Source organism: Coptis chinensis, chromosome 6, assembly GCF_015680905.1.
Source record: "Coptis chinensis isolate HL-2020 chromosome 6, ASM1568090v1, whole genome shotgun sequence".
NCBI lineage: Eukaryota > Viridiplantae > Streptophyta > Magnoliopsida > Ranunculales > Ranunculaceae > Coptis > Coptis chinensis.
Genome location: NC_141461.1, coordinates 477,107 through 500,089, shown reverse-complemented (window position 1 = coordinate 500,089; position 22,983 = coordinate 477,107). Strand labels below are relative to the sequence as shown.

General features: G+C 36.8%; 4 protein-coding genes across 4 annotated transcripts; all 4 read left to right on the top strand.

Moving 5' to 3' along the window:
• The first annotated feature begins 313 nt into the window (after positions 1–313).
• On the top strand, positions 314–3,428 carry LOC147490460 (uncharacterized). The gene is made up of 4 exons (XM_086565318.1): positions 314–428; positions 1,140–1,321; positions 1,403–2,913; positions 3,048–3,428. Exons 1-4 carry the CDS (start codon positions 322–324, stop codon positions 3,426–3,428), a joined length of 2,181 nt encoding a protein of 726 aa, XP_086421444.1. The 5' UTR covers positions 314–321.
• Positions 3,087–4,981, top strand: LOC147490459 (uncharacterized). Its single transcript, XM_086565317.1, has 4 exons — positions 3,087–3,602; positions 4,210–4,247; positions 4,469–4,591; positions 4,789–4,981. The coding sequence occupies exons 1-4, from the start codon at positions 3,561–3,563 to the stop codon at positions 4,979–4,981; spliced, it is 396 nt and encodes a 131-aa protein (XP_086421443.1). The 5' UTR covers positions 3,087–3,560.
• A 171-nt stretch (positions 4,982–5,152) lies between these two features.
• LOC147490458 (uncharacterized) lies at positions 5,153–5,847 on the top strand. Its single transcript, XM_086566309.1, has 2 exons — positions 5,153–5,624; positions 5,705–5,847. Exons 1-2 carry the CDS (start codon positions 5,298–5,300, stop codon positions 5,792–5,794), a joined length of 417 nt encoding a protein of 138 aa, XP_086422435.1. The 5' UTR covers positions 5,153–5,297; the 3' UTR covers positions 5,795–5,847.
• A 566-nt stretch (positions 5,848–6,413) lies between these two features.
• LOC147490457 (protein PHOTOPERIOD-INDEPENDENT EARLY FLOWERING 1-like) lies at positions 6,414–22,074 on the top strand. Its single transcript, XM_086565316.1, is given in 30 exon segments — positions 6,414–6,529; positions 7,485–7,557; positions 7,717–7,817; positions 7,914–7,995; positions 8,144–8,190; positions 8,288–8,427; positions 8,518–8,567; positions 10,874–11,009; positions 11,122–11,190; positions 11,320–11,390; positions 12,616–12,655; positions 14,145–14,254; positions 14,367–14,429; positions 14,513–15,687; positions 15,689–16,638; positions 16,641–16,816; positions 16,818–17,039; positions 17,041–17,617; positions 18,061–18,125; positions 18,206–18,276; positions 18,849–18,937; positions 18,940–19,064; positions 19,067–19,457; positions 19,460–19,521; positions 19,523–19,606; positions 19,911–20,099; positions 20,101–20,146; positions 20,149–20,395; positions 21,253–21,606; positions 21,652–22,074. Coding segments are annotated over 30 exon segments (5,979 nt in total). The 3' UTR covers positions 21,710–22,074.
• Positions 22,075–22,983: the final 909 nt, after the last annotated feature.

Sequence of the window (22,983 nt, the reverse complement as noted above, 5' to 3'; positions counted from 1 at the left end):
AAGAAAAGATGAGAATGACAAAATAAGAATGAAAATATGATAATGGAAAGAGAAGAAGTGTTTTGAGTGAGAGAAAAAAAAAAAATTAGCTTTTATTTTCACCCCTGCAATATTGATATTGCAACATGCCACGTCACTGTGTTATTTTTCCTGTGTCACGTGGGTTATAGAAATCAGTAAGTCGAAAAAGAAGAGAAAAGTAGCCGAAACATCTGTTGAAATATCGTGCAACAAATAAACGATGGTAAGTTTTGTAATTAATGAGAAGACAGAGGGTAAGATTCATATAAATTACCCGCTGGTAATAAACAACATATATAAATGATAAATGAGGAGAGCTCAAACACAAATCTTTTCTATAACTTTTCTAACTTCATTTTTTTTTTCTTCTGTCTATTTATACGCAGGTTTGAAGATTTATATTTCAGGTGAAAATTTTAACTCATAAACTAGTTATTTTATATTTGAATTACGAACATATGAGGAATCGGACTTTGATTTCATCTTATTCGATCTAATTCCACGTCTCTGATTGTTAGAAATGATTAAGAATTTTTTTGTGGTAGTAATAGTATATGTAATGTACCGTGAACTTACTTGTTTGTTATTTTTCTGTCTGTTTTGTTGTGGAATGTTTGATCATGAGCTTACTTATTATCAGAGAGTTTGTGGTATTATTATTATTATTTTTTTGATACGTCTCTGATTGTTAGAAATTATGAAGAATTGTTTTGTGGTAGTAATAGTATATGTAATGTACCGTGAATTTACTTGTTTGTTATTTTTCTGTCTGTTTTGTTGTGGAATGTTTGATCATGAGCTTACTTATTATCAGAGAATTAGTGGTATTATTATTATTATTATTTTGATTGGTAAGCCTGTTTTAAATGAGATCAGTAACTATTTGATGCTGGCGGGGTTCGAGCCCCAGACCTCTGGTATCATCACCCAAAGATTTTACCGAATTTGCTAGTCGGCACCTGCTAGTTAGTTAGTGGTATTATTAGGGAATGCATAATTGAACTGGTATTTGAAATTCCAAATAAAAGAAACCACACACTATGTTTGTGTGGTCGATTGTCGTACGATTTACTTTTTATCATCTATTCATTGCCATGTTTTTTTTTCTTTATTGGTAGGCTCAAAATGGTTTATTCTTGCGGTAGTCAGGCTGTTGATGGTCCTGCTATTATACAGTTGCGGAAGTGGGACTCAACCAAACTTGACCTTTCTAAATTCTGTGAAGCTTTTATTTCTCCAACAAGGGAACTGTTGCTATTGCTTTCACATCAGTGTGAAGCATCATTGCTCCCTCTCACTGGTGCGGCTTCTTACGTTTCGCTTCTCTTTTCTTGAACTTGAACACTGTGCTTCATTGCTAATTTATCTTTTCAATCTGCAGGCACGGATGAGCTGGGCGGGTGTTATGATTCAAACTCTTTTTCTTCATCAAAACAGACAACCCTTAGACGGCTAAACTCATTAGACAATACCCCGAGTACTTCCGGATCAGTAGAAGGTGTTCCTTCACTTGAAAGTACCTCTCCAAGATCTGAGGATTGTTCTCTTATTTCTGATGTTAAATCGTTGGCGTGGGGCCATTATGGGGATGCATACGATCAGCACAAGGATGTTTCTTTTAGAGAATTTCTATTTGTTTCTGGAGACTGTGGCATCACAGTCCATGCCTTTTGTCATATGGATGGAACTCATAAAAGTAATCAGAATGAGGACGAGGTTGGACAAGGGAGATGGGTAGAGTGGGGTCCTGAAACACTTCACAAGACACATGCAAATAGAAGGGCCAACCTTTATGGAAATGATTCTGAGAATTTCTTGCAAGGGAAAACAACTCCTAAAAGGGACGGAAGGTCTCATGACGTTGACAGAGGGCAGAACGGTGAATTATCTATGACAGATTATACACTAAAGAAATGGTTGAAGACATTTTATACCAAAGTTGAAACTGTAGAATTAGAGGGAGACTTTTGCACTAGGTTCCCTGTGAAGCCATCATATCCTTCTTCTGTAGAAATTGTATCATTTAGCATGTTTGAAAACACCTCAATGTTGGTAGACTTTCTTACTCGGTCCGATGTATCATATATAGAGAAAAGTTGTAATGCAGCGACAGTGCCACAAAGTGATGCTTCAGTAATTTCACTGCCAAATTCCTCAAACCCTATTGTTAGATCTGATGACATGCCCATGCCCAAAGTTTTGAATCCGGGATCAGGCAGTTCATTTAAATGTTTCAAGTTGTTCTCCAGTTCTTCACACCGTTTAATTGGTTTTGCTCTGGCATTACTGGATCCTAGATCAGTCAAGAACAGTGAAGAAACTGTGAGAAGTACTAATAAGGTGTTTGTGGTGGTCACAAAGATATACCAGGAAAGATTACAGTGGGTTTCATCATCAAAACTTCATAGCCTGTATGTGAATATAGCTCCAGAATTTGAGTGGACGGACTTCATATTTTCTGATGATCTTCTTGTTTGTCTCCATGCGTCTGGCTTAATATTTGTTCACGGTGCAGAAGATGGAAAACTTGTGAAACGGTTTGATATCTTGAAGATCCATGGACTTGGACCAAAATCAAATCTACTGAAGCAGGAAAAGTTGTCTGTTGAGGATGATTCGGTGCCTAAAGGTGCTGATGTACAAACTGAGCAGGACAAGATTCATAATACATGCACCAAAAGACATTTTAAAAAGTTGATGGGTGCTTCGAGTTCTTCACTTTTAGCTGCAGTGGATGATCATGGTGTAATTTATATAATCTTTCCTGGTGACTATATCTCAGACAAAAGTTTGATCGGACAAACTGCTCCCACATCTTCAGCAGTTTGGGGTCGGTCGTTGATTGGCTGGGAGATTGGAGGTTCAGAAATTGGGTGTCAGGAAGCACTCTCTGTTCTCTCAAATTGTAACAGTTTTAATATTTCATCTAGAACAAAGGAGATTTTTCATCAAAAGCAGAAATGGTTTCTTCAGGGAGAGGGTGGCACATATGACTCTTATTTGAGTGGGTTTTTTCTGCATCACAGACAAAAAAGATCAGGCAGTTCCCAGTCGCCACTTTTTCAGTCAAGCCATTACGGAGGATATTTCTTCCTGTAGATGGATATAGTAACAATGATTCCATTTGTTTTTCTCCCTTTGGGATCATTCGTCTTATTAGAGCGCGTAATACAAACAATACAATGGGTTTTAAAATTGTTCATACACATTTGCGTGTTGCTTCAGAAATTCAAGACGATATCATTGTGAATTCTCGACATACAAGGTTTAGTCCTTTTGAGGAGGAATCATCTTTTCTGGAGAGGCTGTTGGTTGCTCTTTCCAGGGATGTTTTTATTTGGTTACACAAGATGGCCTCTCGGTTGTTCTTCCCTCGGTTTCAGTCTCATCAAGTTTTCTTCCTGTAGAATTCTTTGGTTATTGGCGACCGAGTTCCACTACAGCCGCTGGATGTCAGATAGACAAATTCTTGACAACAAAGACATATAAAGAATATTGGCCACTATGGAAAATAGAAGTCCTAGACAGAGTTCTTTTGTATGAAAGCCCTGAAGCAGCTGATCACTTGTGTTCAGAAAATGGTAAGAGTATGTATGATCATAAATACTCACTATTTCACCTAGAACTGATAATCGCCGCCTTCACATTTTACACATCAGTTTGAAAATGACTTGATAGTTACAAAATGCATAGGGTGTGATCTAAGCAGTTGGCCTGGAATCTTTTATGGGAAGGCCTCTGATTTTTGCTAATTCCCATGGTGTTGGGACTATGATTTTGGCTGGAAACCTTACTGGGTTTACTATGATATTCTTCATAACTATTGGGGGTTGCATATATTATGCCTTTTTGGGTGGTGTCCCTTCACTCCACTGAGCTTTAAGTCATCTGTTCCTCTTCACCTAAGCATCAAACTACAAATTCGGAAGTAAATTCTCTGGATTAGTTAGTGTCATAAAAGACTAGATGATCAAACTTTTAGGTTGGAAGATTAGTGAAGTGGTTCAAACTGCTATTCCTAGTATATATATAACTTCACTTTTCAATTGGATGAGCATCATGATTCTTTTATAACTTCACTTTATGCGTAGATATGATAGAAAAAGATGCTTAGTATATTGCTATATTGTGAATTGCAATCTCATGTCAGGATGGGACCTGAAAATTGCTCGATTGCGTCGCTTGCAGTTGGCGCTGGATTACCTGAAAGTGGAGGAGATAGAGCAGTAAGAACCTACACAACGTGTTTACCCTTGATTGTTTTACGATGCATTAAGGTTATTTAATCGGAAAGACAAGTTGTTTAAAATAGTTTAAAAGATCTATAATATGGTTGAATAGAATTGATTAATTGAACATATTTTTTTTTACTATTTTATTGACCTATGGTAAACTTCACTCTTATGGGTGATAGCAGTAAATTTAACTCTTTCTTTGTAATACACAGGTCATTGGAAATGCTTGTGGATGTCAATATTGCAGAAGAAGGCATCTTGAGAATACTTTTCACTGCTGTTTACCAGGCATTTTGTAAAGTTGGCAGTGATAATGAGGTTGTCCTTGCTTCAAGGTAGGTTATTTTATTGAAGACACTGTTTACATGACAACTGGTTTTACTATTGCAAATATATCTATTATATATTAGGTTCTTTGAGGTTCTTGATGAAGCTTATAGATCTTAAACAGTAATAATCTTCATTGGAAACTCCTCGCGATAATTTGTACTCCTAAAGAAGAGTTCTATATCATGGTTAGATTGTTTTGCAGACTTTTGTCTTTGGCAGCAAGCTTTGCAAACCAAAATGATCGAAGGTATGGATTGCTACAGCATGAGAAACACATGTTAATGTTTCTGACAATTAGCGATTCTAGGATTACTACTTTACCCCTAGACTCTTCAAATATAGAATTGAGTGAAATGAGTTGTTTGAGAAGGCTTCATGAAATGGCTCTTTTTTAGAGGTCATCAGAAATATGCAGTGTCGAGTTGATGCAAAACGAAAAAGGCCAGCACAAGGATTGGTATGGTCTTGATAAATGTTATAGTAATCCAATTGAGATGACATCCAATTATGATATCTTTAGAAGTGTCACTCATTTTGTCTATTACAGGTAGGTGATGCTGATGAGTCAAGTATCATGGACCAGAGGTTGTTGCAGGATGATTCATATCTCGTAATCTTTCTATTGATGCTTCTCCATCAGAGGCACAAAATCAGTCTAAATTATCCCTTCCTGCATCAAAGTTGACCTTTGAGGACAAAGAGCTTGCTTTAATGCCCATTGGATCATTTGAACCGTTGACCCACTTGGATTCCGGGAATATCAATGAGTTGTCTATCTTTTCATCTCGAGATAATAGTCTGGGAAAGAATATGATACCCTTGGAAAATCCCAAGGATATGATTGCTCGTTGGGAAATTGATAATTTGGACTTGAAGACTGTTGTCAACGATGCTTTGCATTCTGGTCGTCTCCCTCTGGCAGTGCTTCAGCTACATATTCAGCGTGTACGAGATTTGGTGTCCGAAAAAGAGCATCATGACATATTTACTGAAATTCGTGACGTGGGAAGAACTATTGCTTATGACCTTTTTTTAAAGGTAAGATAGTGGTTGTTTTCCATATGTGATTTGATTTAGTGTATTCTATGCAGTATGCACTAATATAATGTATTCTATAGGGTGATACTGGACTTGCTGTAGCAACACTACAGAGGCTTGGAGAGGACATTGAGACCAGCCTCAAACAATTGTTATTTGGTAGTGTCTGAAAGGTCCTCCGAATGCAAATTGCAGAAGAGATGCTTAAGATGTGGATACCTGGCAGCATATGAATGGAAGATATTGGTTAATTTCTCTTATTGAGGTATGTTCATGTGTTCTTGTGTGATGTGCTAATTACCAGTAACCGTGACCTTAGTGTTAATCTGATTTCTATGGTATTGAGTAGTATCCAATTAACTAACATCTCATTAATTTGATTTCAAAAGAGGCTTTATCCAAGCAGTAGTTTCTGTGGAACTTTCCACCACCAGAAGGAAAAATGTTAGCTGTAACCTTATTTTATTGAATTTTGTTTGTTAAAGTTCTAGGGTTTTGAATTTTTGGCTAGCTTATATTTGCATTTTGTATCTAATCACTCACAACTACTTCTATCAGCGTTGTGAGTTTAAACAAATCTTTGTAGAAAAGTAAATAAGAAAAAAGCATCCTCCTTTTTATTATTTCAATTGTTAATGTTGTTTAGCACCTTGTAGGCTCAAATTTGTGAGACACTTATTCTAAAAATTCACCATACATTATGTTAGCTGTTTGTTAGAACATTACTATGTGGAAGTAGTAGGTTAACTCCCCCTCCCCACCCAACACCAACATCGTCATTTTAAGTCTATGATTCCTTTGTTGCACGGGTACGGGACGGAGTGTCTGGTTTGGACACGGCGAGATCTGAGAATTAGGGTACTGTTTTGCTTGTGTCCGGGTGTCCATGTCCGTACAGGACACGGGTACGCGATACAGAGGAAATTAGGGCGTACCCATGCAACAGAGAGTCTATCCTATTTATCTTGCATGTTTGCTCAAGTATGTGTTATAAACATTTGATATTATACAGTCTTTGGTTTTCGTATGAGTTTGACTCAGTTGGTTTTTTGGAGAATCCGTTTTGTTTTTGAGGCATCTAGATATAATGAATGATAGTGTTTAAAAGTAATGACCTTGCGTTCTTATTCAACAATAGATGTATTTTATTTTATTTATTTATTTATTGTTTTAAAAGCAGATGCGAGGTGATGAGATAAGTAGTTTTTGGCGTAAGCATGGCCTCGAAGGGTCCCTCGGTCCAAACTAGACCATGAAACAAAGAGCTAGGCGCCAGAAGGTATTTATTTTATTTTATTTTTCCTTGTATGCTTTGCAAATGTTTTTATATTAAGTGACTCATAGTTAATCAAGTTAGACCACATAACATTCTTCTAGGAGCTGTTACTGTTGGCTGATAAATTTTGTTCATCGTTTTCTTAAAAAAGATACTCTGCGATTTCAAATGGTGTATGAATGCTATGTTTGTTTAACAAGATATTAAAAGCCTAGATATCTTAAATATGTCCCTTTACAATCCTTTTTCTATCCACTCTGTACAACAAAACATTATACAACTTTCTCTTGTTCTGAGAGAGATTGAGCGCTGACCTAACAGCATCACGAGATTATTTCTAAACTTGGCATCCTTTACGATGCTAAATCTTGTTTGGGCATACTCTTCATTGTAAGATCAAATTGGTCATCCTGACTGTGTCAAGTAACTGCTTGTGGTACTTGCTAGTTAATAATATAAACTTTGTAGGACTTTAGCATCCTGGGTGATGATCACTGGATCAGTTGATTTTCAAGATTAATTCATCAACCCGCTGAACCTCAAATTATCTAACAGTTATTTTATAAGTGATTTATCTATTGTAGGCACTTGGAAGCTCCTAGAGATCGTGCGATACAAAAAGCACATTGGGATCATGTTCTGGAGGAGATGCTTTTGGTTGTCAAAGGTAGTTTACTAGGTTGATTGATGCCATCTAAGTCTCAAATGGAAAGCATTAATTAGGAACTTTTGATTTGTATCGACTATTGTGTTGGTGCAAAACATGATGTTGGGTGTAATGATGGTTTTGTAACTTGGTGGGTCGTTTATTTGCAGGATTTTGAGGCAGAAAGAAAATGGAAACTTGCTCTGGCGAAGAAGGTTGCTATCAGAGCCAGCAAGAACAGCTGGACCCAGCTACAAGAGGGGAAAAGAAAGTGAAGGTTTGAGTCTCGTGAAACTTAATAAGAAAAAGACTAATGTTTGAATGCTTCATTCGTGTCATTGTTTAATCATGTGTTATGGGGATTCAGGAAGAAGAACAAGCGTTTGAGAAAAGTTGCACTGAACATTTCAAGGGCGATTAAGAAATTTTGGATAAAGATAGAGAAGCTGGTAAGTTTCTTGTGATAAGCTTGAGCTCACTCAAACTTAGGTCTCTAGTATGATTGCTCAAGTTTTTTTTGTTAAATAAAATCTCTTTACTGGACAAATTATTGTTGCAGGTACTGTACAAGCATCAACTTGAGGTTGAGGAAAAAAGAAAGCACTTGATAAGCAGCTTGATTTTCTTTTAGGACAGACTGAGAGGTAGAAAACTTACCCTATATTATTTTGTTTTAGTGGTCTGAGCACATAGTTTGAAAGTCACTGGCGTGGAATCTTGGAAGACTTCTTTTTGTTTCAGGTACTCAACAATGCTGGCTGAAAATCTTGTTGACATGCCATATCCTTGTACACCAATATGTCCAGATTCTGCCGTGGACCAACCAAATGGTGAACATATTGAAGATGGAACAGAGCTCGTGGAAAGCCCAGAACATTGTGGTAAGAAAGAGATTCTTATTTTTGCTGTGCTGCTTGCATTTGCTTAACATTCCCGAGAGGCTGACAAACTTTGTGCACATATTTCTTCAGAAAATATGGATATTGATGGTGACTATGATATACAATCTGAGGATGAATCGGTGAGCTTTCATCTCTCATCCATTGGAATCTCATTTTTCTTTACCCTAAGTAGCATAGAATCTGTTGACAATATTCAAATTGTAGTCTAGATGTTAACTTGGAACAACGGAGAGCAAGCTTTTGTTGAAGCTGTGATATATTACAATCCAAGACTCAGAGTTGTATATATATAATATAACGTTTAGGGGAGGGATCCACATACACAACATTTTAATACAACAGTTTATATAACACCCTTTTATAAAGTTGAACCTATGAAGCCGCGGATACTTCTATATAGGTGAAGTATCCGTATCCGATCTCAAATATCCGACACGGATACCTGATCCCCTTCGGATAATGTGTCCCGGATCGCAATTTGGAGTATCTGATTTTTTTAATTAATTTTATTTTCCGATCATTGGGGGATCGTGGGATACGGGGGATCTGGGGGGATAAATGGCGGAGATCAGCTGGAATAAATAATCTCACAAATTTTTTTGGAACTTCAACAAAAAAAAAAAAAAAGAAATAAAATCCAAGATAAGAAGAGATGCAAGAAGAATAAAGATGAAGTAAATTAAGATGTAGAAAATGACTTAGTTGAAGTTGGACAACTTGATTGACAAAATCCATTGTATTGTTTTGAACTTTTTGTTGGCATTTGCTTTGGGTGTTATACACTTATACAAAGTTGTTGCTTAATGTGTTTGAATTGGTCATTTTATGAAGTAGAATTGCCATTTTAATTTGAATTTGGTGAAATATATATATATATATATATATATATATATATATATATATATATATATATATATATATATATATATTATTCAAACGTTATCCATGGCGTATCCGTATATCCTATATTTTTTTGAAAAATGTAGTTGTCCAAAAGTATCCGTGTCGTTATTAAGTATCCGTGTCGCGTATCCATTATCCGTGCTTCCTAGAGTTGAACTAAGGGCTAATACTTTTGTGGTTTTGATCTACCACTATAAAATCATATCCACAAAATTTCAGATCATTTCAAAATCTACCCCTTTCAAAAAGTTGATTTGAAAATGTGAGTTTGTTTTAACGTCCCAGGATTTAAAACTTTGCAACCCTCTTTTGGCTTCTTTAGAAATTTTCAAATGAGTCCATTTTTATAGGGATGTTTTCCATGGTGGGAAGATGACATTCAATAAAAATCAAATCGTAAAATAAATTTGTAGAGTAAGATGGAGGCCATTGTATAAACTGTTGTATAAAAAGTGTTGTACATTGATTCTCGTCCCCTAACATTTTTATTTAACTTTATGAAATTATGCCTATAACATTTTTATTTGGTTTTTTCCTTTTAATATTTTTAGCTATCCGCTATCTGGATTAGGTAGTTGAATGAGTCTTATTTATGAGTAATGAGGAAAAGTGGATCATTATTAGTCAATTATAAAGTTTATAGGTGTTTATTGATACTATAGGGTAAGTGCTTTCCACTTACTTGCTCTATTGCACTTTTATTTTGCAGATTGGGAGTTAGTACAACACTAGAGTTTTAAGGCACTTGACTTAACATCATTATTTTAGAGGTTGTTCTCAATTATCATTAGCGTGGACCTTATGTTATAGATAGTAGGAACTTTTTAAGAAACATTGTTGACATATTAAGGAATGATTGAAAAGATTTCCCGAAGATATAAATGCTTTTGGAGTTTTGGTACTCATTAATCACGGGGAACCAAAGGGGAACTAGGTATCTGCTTATTGCATACATAAAATTTTATATATTTCATTTAATTTTTTTGGAAACGAAAACATATAACAGGGCTATTTTCAATTTGGAAGAAATCCTTTTGAGTCCTTTCATGTTCAATGCTATGTATAGGAGCTGCTAAATCCCATTTTGTTACTGGATAGAATATCTTACAAATTACAAATATGCAATATATGGTTACTTTTGCATCTTGTGATCTTCTATATCGATTAATGTGATGTTTTCTATGCGAACTTATGAATTAATGTAGGAATCAGAACTCAATGCGATCAACAAAGACTTTTATAACTTCACTAAATTCGTTTTTGTAAACTCTTTTTAGATTTTCAAATTGAGGCAGACACCAAACATGGTTTAGACATGGAAGCAATATCATGGAACGTGCATAAACTTTTTGAATCCTTTTTCGAAGAAGAAATCTATTTACTTATTTTAAAAAAAATATATATTTATTTTCTTATGTACTACATATTTCTTTGTGGTGAAACAAAAAGAATAGTGTAGGCTTGGAAAAATTCTTCTTTGTTGAGACATCAAAGCAATCCCAAGTATCCTACTCTGTTGCAGGAAGACGATGAGCATACTATTGAGGAAGATGAGGCTCTTATCACTGCAGATGAGAGGCAAGAAGAATTGGAAGCTTTGCACAATGAAATAGATATTCCACTTGAGGAGTTGCTCAAGCGTTACAATTCAGATAAAGGTATCCATGTTTTTAATTGGGTTTTCACAGTTATTTCAAGCCAATTGTTCACCATTGTTATGGTGATTAGTTTGATAACAACGATGTGAACTGTGATCAATGATTTTTTCAGTTAGCATGGAAGAAAGTCCATTAAACGGTGAAAATGTAGCTGAACCGATCCAAGTTGAAGAAAATCTTGGTAAGAGTTAGAGACTATAGCTATTGTTCTCCATTGAGAAACTATCTGATTTTCACAAATACGGGATTTGATAAACTTACAAAACGCGAGTAATTTTACTGTTTAATATTGTACACTATTCTTTTTCAGGCAAGGGAAACCATTGTTTTGGTGGAAGCGAGACTGACACTAGCAATTCATGCATAATCGGTCATCATTCTGTAAGTTTGTGACTTTTCATGATTTATTGCAGAAGATTCTATATAGGAAAGAAGGCTGAATATCTTTTTCACTGTAGGGAGTAAGTAATGGTGAGATCTCCCTTTTGGAGACCGATAAGGTTGAAGTTGATACAAGTCAATCTAAAAAATCAGTTGAAAGGTTGTGAAAAAATTAGAGAAGCAACTTCTGGTATCTTGTAGTGATGAGCAGGTGATTACCCCCTAATATTTCAATTTTTTAACTTGGTTTTGATATGTCATGAATGACTTTTGCTGTGTGTCTGTAACTGGTTAGTGCAGCTTTACTTAAGGAGATATTTCCAACACTTTTCATCTCCGTGTTTTGGTCTCACATGAACTATTTTTTCATTTAAAAAGAGCAAGCTAGGGTTGTGCTGATGGATAGCTTTACCATATAGTCAAAAGTGGGTTGCAGATTACAAATTTTTCTGAATTACATAGATTCAACAAGAGAATTAGATGAGATCATTGGGTTCTCTGCACGGCTCCATATTTTGTTAAGGTTTTAAAAACAGACTCTTCAAGCTGTTGATGTGTTGAATTACTCTCATGGACTCCTATGCTATGACAATTTTTTTGTATTCATACCTCCCTTAGTGACTTGCTAAAAAATATATATGGGTTACTTGCACCTGAATTTCCACATTAGTGAAATCGTTTAATCAATCATTAGAAAACAAATAAAGCTACACTTAAGGTAAAAGAAAAAGAGAGAAAATCATCATAGCATATTATGACTGAGGATTTGCCTTGAGGAAGTTTACGTTCCCTGTGTACATCTGTCTCTTTGATTGATGTGTAGCCTTTTGATGGAGAAGAGCCTTGCTTCAAGTGTTGCACATGCCTTAATCCAAAGTGGGCCTCATGGTGCTGATATAATTGGTTGTATCTTGGTGGAAATAATTATCTCCTTCCTATTTATGCTGTTTTCCTACTTGGGTTTGGTGGAAAAATGCTACTAGTTACATGAATAATATTCAGATTTTCAGTCTACTATTGGCTTGGTCGTAGACTGTGTTGGCCAGAAATTAGTGTTGTTAAGGATGCATAATAGTAGGACATGTTCTTACATCTGTTTATGCCATACCAACACGGTCCACTTATATATGTGTATACAGTAAAAGGGTCAGTCTCCATGTCATTTTAAGAGCTTATCAGCATCCTTTTGATAGTTTGCTCTGTATTTACTGTTTCACTTTTACAGGAGGATGGGGATTATATTCTTGCAGCTGACCTAAGAAAAGGTATAAATCATTAAAATGCTATAGCTTTATCTTTCTTACTCTGGTTGATTCATTCCCTTCTTATAGTTCGTTTTTCTTGTGGTAAGTTTTGATAACATTGCATGCAATATTTTGTTGTAATTGAAATGTTAAAGGGATTCAATTTCCCTGCAAGAAGGCTGAGAGAGTATATCTGTTCCTTTGCTGTGTAACTCCAGCTCTAACTTTTAAGGGGAGAACGCTTTCATTCAAATAACATTTTGACTCTGCATTTCAATATTTTGAATTGCTGGACCTCACAAAATTGTAATGTGTTAGAACTTAGAAGAATCTCAGGAGACTCTGCTATGAGCACAAATATGGGAAATTCAAACTTTTCACTTATCACATCTCTTGGAGTGATGTTATGTGCACTTGTTTCACTGCGTTCCTTTGTTTTTTCTTCCCTCCTGTGGCTCTGCCAAACACTCATTTACTTTTTCCTTCGCTGTCAGTGGATTTGGATAAATCTCAGTGTCTACATTTTATTTTATTTTTTTGTTTTTGATTAGGATGAATGGGATACAAATGTGTGAGAGAAAATCATTAATAGGGTGCGACTAGTTATACTCTGGAGGACCAGACGCGCCTCCCAAGTCCTAATGCCCGTTTTTAAAGAACTTAAATGCAAATATGCCCTATGACGGACCCAAGTAAAAGCTCCCAACTAACTATGTTTTGAATGTTCAACTAGAGATACTGATTTTCTACCCAAACGCTAGCAAATATGAATCAATAGCGATACATTCAGTTAGTCTACATGATCAATTTCATGTTCCCTCTCTACAATAGGCTGATTATTGTTCCAACCAAACCCCATAGTTTACATTGGTAACATGGAGTATGATTCCTTTTATGGGTTTGTGGCTTCTTTGGAGGAAGTAATCATGTCAATTAAAGGCCTCTTATTCTTCTGGGCCAAAGTTCATAAGGAAATTAGTAACATTCCTTTGAGCACTTTGTGTGTAGATGGGAAGACATTCTGACTTGAGAACGTTGTGTTCTGTTTCTTGTGTCCATCTGATGTTGTTCTTTCTTTCAGCTGTTTTCGTTGTAAGGATACCTCATCCTACTATTTCTATGTATTTTATATGTTTATATCAATGAAATATCTATTTACCGATAAAAAAAACAAACATTGGTAACATGCATCTGGATTTTATGTATGTTTGCATGTATGGAAACTGTGGGAAATGCTTGGAGTATGCTTATCAGTTTGAATTGACCATTATTTATTTATTTTTGCGTGAAAACAGTTCTTTTTTCTGTCTATGTAATGCTGATCAACTGTCCAACGCAAAATAAGTGTATTTGTCTTACGAGTAGAAATTTAGGCATGTAACATTTGATGTGTGTAGGCTGTCGCTTATTTATTCCCCAGTGTATAGTATATTGAGATATATTTACAGTGACTAGTATTTAAATATGGTAATTTTTCTTTTACGTTGAATTAAGGGTTGTGTGGTTATGTGATCTGATATCTGTGTTCTCTCTAATCTGAATTTGAATAAGGATGATGAAACAACCATGTCAGAGGAGGAAGAGTTGGCAAAGACAGAAGAAAACAACCCCTTAAATGAGGTAAAGAGATTGTAGGATTTGGTTACAACCAAAGTTTTGCTATCTGTCTCGTTTGCAGTCAGTTCTCTTATTTGTCCCTTTAGCTCATCCGATAGAAGCTGCTACTTTGCAGATTGAACTATTGCAAAAAGAGAGTGAAATATCTGTAGAAGAACTGCTTGCCAGGTATAAAAAGGTAGGTTGTAAGAAAGAACACTGCAATTTTGCATAATAAATTGCAACTGTGATTTTCATCTATGATTGACCTCTGTTTGTCAGGACTTTAACTCTGATGAGGATGCTGACGAAGAACCTGGATATACATCAACCAGTTCAGAGGATTTGATGGATCCTCAAGCAATGCGGGAAAGACAGGTTTCTCCTATCCCTGAAGTTGTAGCCGAACAGGATGGACCTGGTGAGTTCAAGCAAATTTCCGAGCCAGATGCAAAAATGGATGAAGTAGAACATGAGATGAAATCTGATGAAGGTAAAGAGAGTGAAGATAGAATTGCCGATGCGGCTGCTGCAGCTAGATCAGCGCAGCCAACAGGAAACACTTTCTCAACCATGAAAGTTCGTACAGCGTCCCCTTTCCTTCTTAAGCACTGTCTTCGTGAGTATCAACATATTGGCTTGGATTGGCTTGTGACTATGTATGAGAAGAGACTGAATGGGATTTTAGCTGATGAAATGGGCCTTGGGAAGACGATTATGACCATCTCTCTCCTGGCACACCTCGCTTGTGAAAAGGGAATATGGGGCCCTCATCTCATTGTTGTACCAACCAGTGTCATGCTTAATTGGGAGACTGAGTTTCTTAAATGGTGTCCAGCTTTTAAAATTCTGACTTATTTTGGAAGTGCCAAAGAACGCAAGTTCAAGAGACAAGGTTGGATGAAGCCAAACTTTTTCCATGTGTGCATAACAACTTACAGACTTGTTATACAGGACTCGAAAGCTTTTAAGCGGAAAAAGTGGAAGTACTTGATTCTTGATGAAGCTCATCTTATAAAGAATTGGAAATCACAGAGATGGCAAACTCTTTTGAATTTCAATTCAAAAAGGCGTATCCTACTGACAGGTACACCTCTGCAGAATGACCTCATGGAACTCTGGTCTCTTATGCATTTCTTGATGCCTCATATTTTTCAATCACACCAAGAGTTTAAGGATTGGTTCAGTAATCCTATTTCAGTCATGGTAGAAGGACAAGAGAGTGTAAACAAAGAAGTTATTGATCGTTTGCATAATGTTCTCCGTCCATTCATACTTCGAAGGTTAAAAAGGGATGTAGAGAAACAACTTCCAGGGAAATTTGAACATGTAATTTACTGCAGACTTTCAAGGAGGCAGCGGAATTTGTATGAAGATTTTATCGCCAGTTCTGAGACGCAGGCGACTCTGGCAAGTACCAATTTCTTTGGGATGATAAGTGTTATTATGCAACTTAGAAGTTTGTAACCACCCAGACCTATTTGAGGGTCGTCCGATTATTAGTTCATTCGACATGGGTGGCATTGATATGCAGTTGAGTTCTTCCATTTGCAACATGCTATTTTCTGGTCCGTTATCTACAGTTGATCTCAGCAGTTTGGGGTTTCTGTTTACTCATCTTGAGTTCAGCATGTCTTCTTGGGAGAGTGATGAAGTGCAAATAATTAGCACACCATCGAGTTCAATTAAGGAACGCGCCAGCCTAGAAAATGTAGTAAGAGTTGGACCTCGACTGAGTCCGTTTGATCACAGGAAAAGAACACATGGATCTGGTATATTCGAAGAGATTCAGAAAGCCCTTTGGGACGAAAGAAGAAAAGAAGCAAAAACAAGAGCAGCATCCATTGCATGGTGGAATTCCTTGCAATGCAGAAAGAAACCCATGTATGGGACTAATCTGATAGAAGTTGCTACAATAAAGCATCCAATTTTCGATATCCATTGTCAAAAGAGTAACCCTTCATGCTACATGAATTTCTCTTCAAAGCTGGCAGATATCGTACTCTCACCTGTTGAAAGGTTTAACAGGATTATTAAGCTGGTTGAATGTTTCATGTTCGCAATCCCAGCAGCACGGGCTCCATCACCTGCATGTTGGTGCAGTAAAACTGAAGCCCCAGTGTTTCTTCACCCATCTTATAAGACTAAATGTACAGAAATCGTTGGACCCCTTCTGTCACCAGTTAGACCTGCCATTGTACGTCGGCAAGTATATTTCCCTGACAGGCGGCTCATACAGTTTGACTGTGGTAAGCTTCAGGAGCTTGCGGTTTTGCTTAGAAGGTTGAAATCTGAAGGCCACCGCGCTTTAATATTCACACAAATGACAAAGATGCTTGATCTCTTGGAGGCCTTCATTAATTTGTATGGATATAATGCATACATGCGTTTAGATGGATCTACTCAGCCGAAGAGAGACAGACTTTAATGCAGCGGTTTAACACGAACCCAAAAATCTTTCTTTTCATTTTGTCTACTCAGAGTGGAGGTGTTGGGATCAACTTAGTTGGGGCAGATACTGTTATCTTCTACGACAGTGACTGGAATCCTGCTATGGACCAACAAGCTCAGGATCGGTGCCATCGTTATTGGTCAAACACGTGAAGTGCATATATATCGCCTAATCAGTGAAAGCACCATTGAAGAGAACATATTAAAGAAAGCCAACCAGAAGCGGACACTTGATGATTTGGTTATACAGAGCGGAGATTACAATACTGATTTCTTTAAAAAACTTGACCCAATGGAATTATTCTCAGGTCACAAAGAAATATCAGCCAAGAGTGTGCAGAAGGAGAAGAACCCTGGCCATGGGGCTGGATATTCTCCTATCGAATGCAGATGTAGAAGCTGCTTTGAAGCATGCAGAGGATGAAGCAGATTATATGGCTTTGAAAAAAGTTGAACAAGAAGAGGCTGTGGACAACCAGGAATTCACAGATGAGGCAATTGTGAGATTGGAAGATGACGAGTTTGGAAATGAAGATGATATGAAGTTTGATGAGAAGATCTCTGGTGATCAGAGTGGCTGGATTACTGTTGTGGATAAAGATGTTGGGACCAGTTTGAATGGAAGTGATCAAAATGGAGGGAAGACTCTCACTTTATCTAAAGAAGATGATTGTGACATGCTAGCTGATGTCAAGCAGTTGGCAGCAGCTGCAGCAGCAGCAGGACAAGCTAGTTCCTCCTTTGATTATCAGCTTCGGCCTATTGATCGATATGCGATGCGTTTTCTGGATTTGTGGGACCCTGTAATTGACAGATCAGCTATAGATTCTCAAATTAGCTTTGAGGAGAGAGAGTGGGAGTTGGACCGCATTGAGAAGTTCAAGGAAGATATGGAAGCTGATATCGACGATGACGAGGAACCTTTGGTATATGAACGTAAGTACCGTCTACTTATAATGAGAAAAAGTACATTTAGAACGTGGAAACATTGAAATGTCAAGATGAGAAAAAGTAATTTTAGAATATGGAAACATCAATATTCCTTGGGAGTATTAGTGGGTTAATATTCATCTAATTTTCGTTTTCATACTCAATTTTGTATTAAAGTAAGAACGTGTGTGTGAGAGAGAGTACATACTATACTTATATGTTTCTATCTTCTGCGATTCACTCATAAGTAATTGTTAAGAGACACTGTTGCACTTTATATTAGGAGTTTGTTAGTGGTCATGCACTCATGCAGTGTATACTGTCTGATGTAGTACATTCGTTGCTGACATAACTAAACATATTTGAAATGTTGATCCAGTGGTTGAATATTTGTAATGGGATTTATCTGTTAGTTTTGAAACTTATGAAATAATGGTGGGTGATTCCAGGATGGGATGCTGAATTTGCTACTAAGGCATATAAGGATGAAGTTGAGGCGTTGGCACAGCGTCAGGTTCGTGATATGATGTTATTTATGGGTTTTACTGATATTTAGGACTACTTTATATGTTTATTGTATATGATGTTTCACAGTTGTTAGAGGATCTGGAATATGAAGCGAGAGAGGCTGAAGAGGCAGCAAAAGGAAACTCTGAGTCTGCAAGGTAAGAAAATAAAGTCCCTAATACGAAATTTCATTGTTATGAAGTTTTGGTTGGAAATCGAAAGATTTTTTGCATTTGTTTGGTATATTTGGAGACCTTGATACATAATAAAAAAAATTTAAGAGGTTTTGTATTTATATTATCTGATGATTCATGATTCAACTCAGATTCCCTATTTTCTTACTCAATCAAATAAAGAAGTTACCATTTCTTCGAGAAAATAAAGATTCTCATTGAGAAAGAGCCTACTGTTTCCTTTAAGATCTTGAATGACTTATTTCAAGTCTCAATGTTTCTACCACAGTCCTTATTTTAGTGATTTGGTTAGTTTGGGTGAAGTTTATAAGTTCAGTAACGTAAGTGGTGCTTGATTCAAAATAGCACAGGTTATGTTATGCTTTTCTAGTGGTAGTTGAAATTAACGTTTGGAAAATAATTAGAGGGACTAATTGAAATCTTCAGCTTTCCTATCTCCAGGCAATGATCCTGTGATGAAGGAAGAAGAATGCTAGATAAGTAGTTTTTGCCTCTTTAAAATTCAAACAGAAACTAACTAGTCTGTTCTTTTAAAGCAGGAAGGAGATACTAACAGAGCTAAACCGAAATCAAAAAAAGAAAGCCAAGAAAACAAAGTTCAAGTCTCTGAAGAAAGGAGGTCTAGCATTGAACGAAGAGCAGCACATGAGGATCCGCCATCAGAGACCATGTCCATTGACTATGATGATATGTACTCTGAGATGGCTGACTATTCAGACTCAGTTTTATCACATTCACCTGTTCAGAAAAAAACGAAAAGAAGGTTCACGAAGAAAAACTTCACGGGAAAAACTCCAAAAGAACCAAGAAAGGTAAAAGCAGTTATTTCGGTTTGTACTCCAACATGGACAACCAGCATGGATCGAAAGAAGGTGACTATGTGGTCACTGATGTTGATCACAAGCCAGTTAACCGGAGCAAGATGGGAGGCAAAGTATACATCACTGTCATGCCGGTAAAGCGGATTCTGGTGATCAAACCAGAAAAGCTTAAAAAGAAAGGAAATATTTGGTCAAGAGATTGTAATGCATCACCTGATTCCTGGATGTCGCAGGAGGATGTGATACTTTGTGCTGTTGTGCATGAGTATGGTTCAAATTGGAGTTTAGTGAGTGACATACTTTATGGGATGACTGCTGGTGGTTTTACCGTGGAAGGTTTCACCACCCTGTCCATTGTTGTGAGAGGTTCAGGGAGCTTTTTTCAAAGATATGTTTTATCTACAGTTGAAAACCCAAATAATGAGAAGGCCGGCAACGCTGGCCCAGGAAAAACTATCTTCAAAGTCACAGAGGTAATGCTAGATGCATTCATTTTACCTCTCTTTAAAGATAAATTAGTAGAAATTTCATATTTTACATTTGATTTTGATTTCACTGAACCACAATAGAGTTTTTTGTGTGTTTTGACTTCACTTCTTTTTAAAATCTGCCTTTAATAAACAATCTGCATTTACAGATTAAATTTTTGTTTCTTAATAAGTATGAGAAAATTTGTTGCTTCATTAAGATCTGCATTTAATGAAGAAAATAAAACTTATATTGCTTCTTACTTTCGGGAAGAGGTGATTTACTCGCGGCAATCATTCTTCCTTACAGGATAGTGTTAGGACCTTATTAGATGTGGCAAGTGAGCTACCAGATAATGAGCTACTACTTCAGAAACATTTCACTGCTGTAATGTCTTCAGTTTGGAGAGCAAGGTCCCGAGTAGACCGCTGGCAGAGCGTGTCATCTTCTCTGCAGAACAACTATTTTAGGAAATCCATTCAGCCACCACGAAAAATTCAATTTTGCAGTTTCAGGTCAAAGCAGCAAGTTAGTTTCTGCTGCTCTCATGATGTTAACACCAAGGAACAAGATGCAGTATTTCCGCCTAGACAAAATACAAAGGAAGCTTTGACTGAAGTTGATAAGTTGGAGGTTACACTGGAATTGCTGGCCGACAAAGAAGATTTTGGAACTCCTTTGCCATCCACCGTCAACCTGTCAATTTTTGGCTCAGATCCACCCCTACCAACCAATTCAAATGGGGGAGTACTGCTTCTGGACTCTTCTTGGAATGCTGCTGAGAACCGTTTCAGGTATTTAACCATGTTAGAAACTACTGCTGTTGATACTACTACAACTTATTACAAATCGTCTGTATGCTTTGTTCTTTTATCTTCTTCTGTTCTTATCTTTTAAATTCGTTATATTCAAGTTTTAACTTTGGTGGGTATCTTGTTAAGAGTCAGTTGCCATAACTTGAGTATGCTGAATTCTACTATCCTCAATGCCATAATTTTCCATTTTATTGATGCTACTTATCTATTTACTTTTATCTTGAGTTAGACTAGGTATATTGTGTCCTTCCGGGTGAATTGGATTTTGATTATATAGGGCTGAACCGAGTAACTTTTAATTTTAAATAAACTTGTATTTTATCCAAAAGTACAATTAGTGATATAGCTCATACTGACTAGTTGTTTATGTTTCATCTTTCATATATATCGTATTGAAAATTGCCATCTCTCCCCTCGCTTCTGTTTTCTTGTCTCTCCTCAAAGAAGATAAGTGTTTATGGTTTGTGCTAACAAAGCGGATAGTTCTTTTCATACTGCATTATCTTTGACATTGGTTTTGTTCCTCAAATTTGCAACTCAATATCATGAATTTCAGGAATATTAAGCTTATTTATTTCCTGGGCCAATCAGCTTAGTTTTGTTTGTTGAATGTTATTTAGCTTTTCACCGGATAATTTTATCTCGATTGGCATTAAGTTTGATATTATCTACAAAGTAACTAACCATCAGAAATGCGTAAATACATTTTACTTTCTAGAAAAAGGGTTACCATGTTTGAAGTTGAGGTGCAAGTGCCTTCAAAAGCCCACTTGCTGTTTGCATTGCTTAATTTTCATCTTTGTCTCTAATTAGTAATTACACTATTTAACTCCCAGGGTGGCTTCTAATGCTTGTTTTGATGGCCAAAGTCTGGATTGGGCTTCATCAGCTTTTTCATCGGGTGATTTTATAAGATCTCGATCTGTATCCAAGCAGCAATCGTTAGGGAAAAACAAGGCCCCTATGTCAGATCCAGTAAAGTCTTCCAAAATCAAGCTTCTGAGGATTGGCACACAGCCTAGTGAGGAACAACACCCAATCTGTAAATTAACATTTCCATCACCAAAACAACTGGGTCCAACTGATGCAATCGTCAAATTTGATCGCTCGCTTCTCAACGGACTTGTACTTGGTGGTACTGATGACAAGGGCAGCAGCAAGCACCACGAGAGGATGAGTGAAGGCTTTATGCGGATATGGATATTTTGAAGCAGTTCCTCATCATTATGACCCGACTTCATTTGTGGTCTTGAAGATTGTACAATACTGCCAGATTTTACTGACATTGGATGATTTAGATCCCCCACCCAAGTTTTGACTTAATTTTGGGAAAAATCCGCACAATGAGCACCTAGGTGCAGTTCATTTTTTTGACCAGGACATGATGTCAGAGTGTGGATTGATGAGTTCAAGGGCCAGGATTGTGCGGTTATTCCATGGTGGTTTTATATGGGCCTAACACGAGGATGAGTGGAGAAGAATGATGGTAGCATGGGTTGATGTATAGTAGAGCGGGTCGATGGAAGGAATGTAAATTATAGCCAATTGGTTTTGTAATTTTATAACCAGAGGATAAGTCTCTTATTTTGTAGGCATATATCCTCCCCCCTTCAGCAAGAATGGAAATTTAACATAGAAAGGTGATTTTCAGTTTCTTCTGCCCGTCGTTTAATTATGGGTTGCTTAAAACTAAACTTCGGTTACGATGGATGTTTTCCCTCACATTCAGGTAAACTCCACAAGAAGAAGAAACAGTTTTTAAGAATGGCCCGTGTAAGATTTTAATGGCCATTCCATGGCCTTCTTCAATGGCCATTTCTAAAGCGGCCAAGTTGGGAGCTTTACCCAAGTATCTAAAGGTCAATCCATGATTGCATCACGAAATTTTCGCACCCTTTATGTCTTTCTCTGCAATTTAATCTACCAAGGCAGGATATATTTGTGCTCAATCCTATAGGTTCCAATATATAGTCCGGCCGATGGTGTTTTTTTACTTAAAAGTTTGAAGTCAGTTGGATGCCTAAACCTATTGTTGGACACAAATCCAGTATTTTTTTTTTAAAAATAATGGTTATGGGGTTGAGACAGACCCCTAACTGTTGATGAAACTTCAAAGAGTTACGTATCTCCCCAAGAGTATGATCATTAGAGGGAGAATCATGACTACAATAATAATAAGCTTGAAGCCTTACAATCATGAGAAACTCATGAAAATAATCCACTTGGGTACATACACAAAGACTTAATAACATAAAAACATCTAATGTCTGCTGCCCAAACAGAAATTTATCCCTTGAGACCGGGTGATAATTCCTTAGGTGATATTCACCGTATGTTAGACCAAGAGTATCATTCGAATTTTTTTTGATATATCCATCAAAGTTTTTACCTTTATATCTTACTTTGGAAACTTGCTTAATCATAGCTAAGGTAGGACTAATTTCACCAGCTAAACGCCCCCTGACCACACAAGGAGAGGGTTTCTTGTTAGTTCTATTGACTTTACCCTAGTCCATTCCTCATCAGCTCGAGTTTTCTCTATGTACTCTCGACCTTGTACTAGGTGG

Bases quoted from the DNA above. Each gene is read 5' to 3' on its own strand.
- LOC147490460 (XM_086565318.1), top strand. From the start codon at position 322: ATGATAAATGAGGAGAGCTCAAACACAAATCTTTTCTATAACTTTTCT. The intron at 429-1,139 runs GTGAAAATTTTA...CTTTATTGGTAG, and splicing joins TTTGAAGATTTATATTTCAG to GCTCAAAATGGTTTATTCTT. The intron at 2,914-3,047 runs GTTCTCTCAAAT...TCTGCATCACAG, and splicing joins GGTGTCAGGAAGCACTCTCT to ACAAAAAAGATCAGGCAGTT.
- LOC147490459 (XM_086565317.1), top strand. From the start codon at position 3,561: ATGAAAGCCCTGAAGCAGCTGATCACTTGTGTTCAGAAAATG. The intron at 4,248-4,468 runs GTAAGAACCTAC...TGTAATACACAG, and splicing joins AAAGTGGAGGAGATAGAGCA to GTCATTGGAAATGCTTGTGG. The intron at 4,592-4,788 runs GTAGGTTATTTT...ATTGTTTTGCAG, and splicing joins GAGGTTGTCCTTGCTTCAAG to ACTTTTGTCTTTGGCAGCAA.
- LOC147490458 (XM_086566309.1), top strand. From the start codon at position 5,298: ATGCCCATTGGATCATTTGAACCGTTGACCCACTTGGATTCCGGGAAT. The intron at 5,625-5,704 runs GTAAGATAGTGG...TGTATTCTATAG, and splicing joins CTTATGACCTTTTTTTAAAG to GGTGATACTGGACTTGCTGT.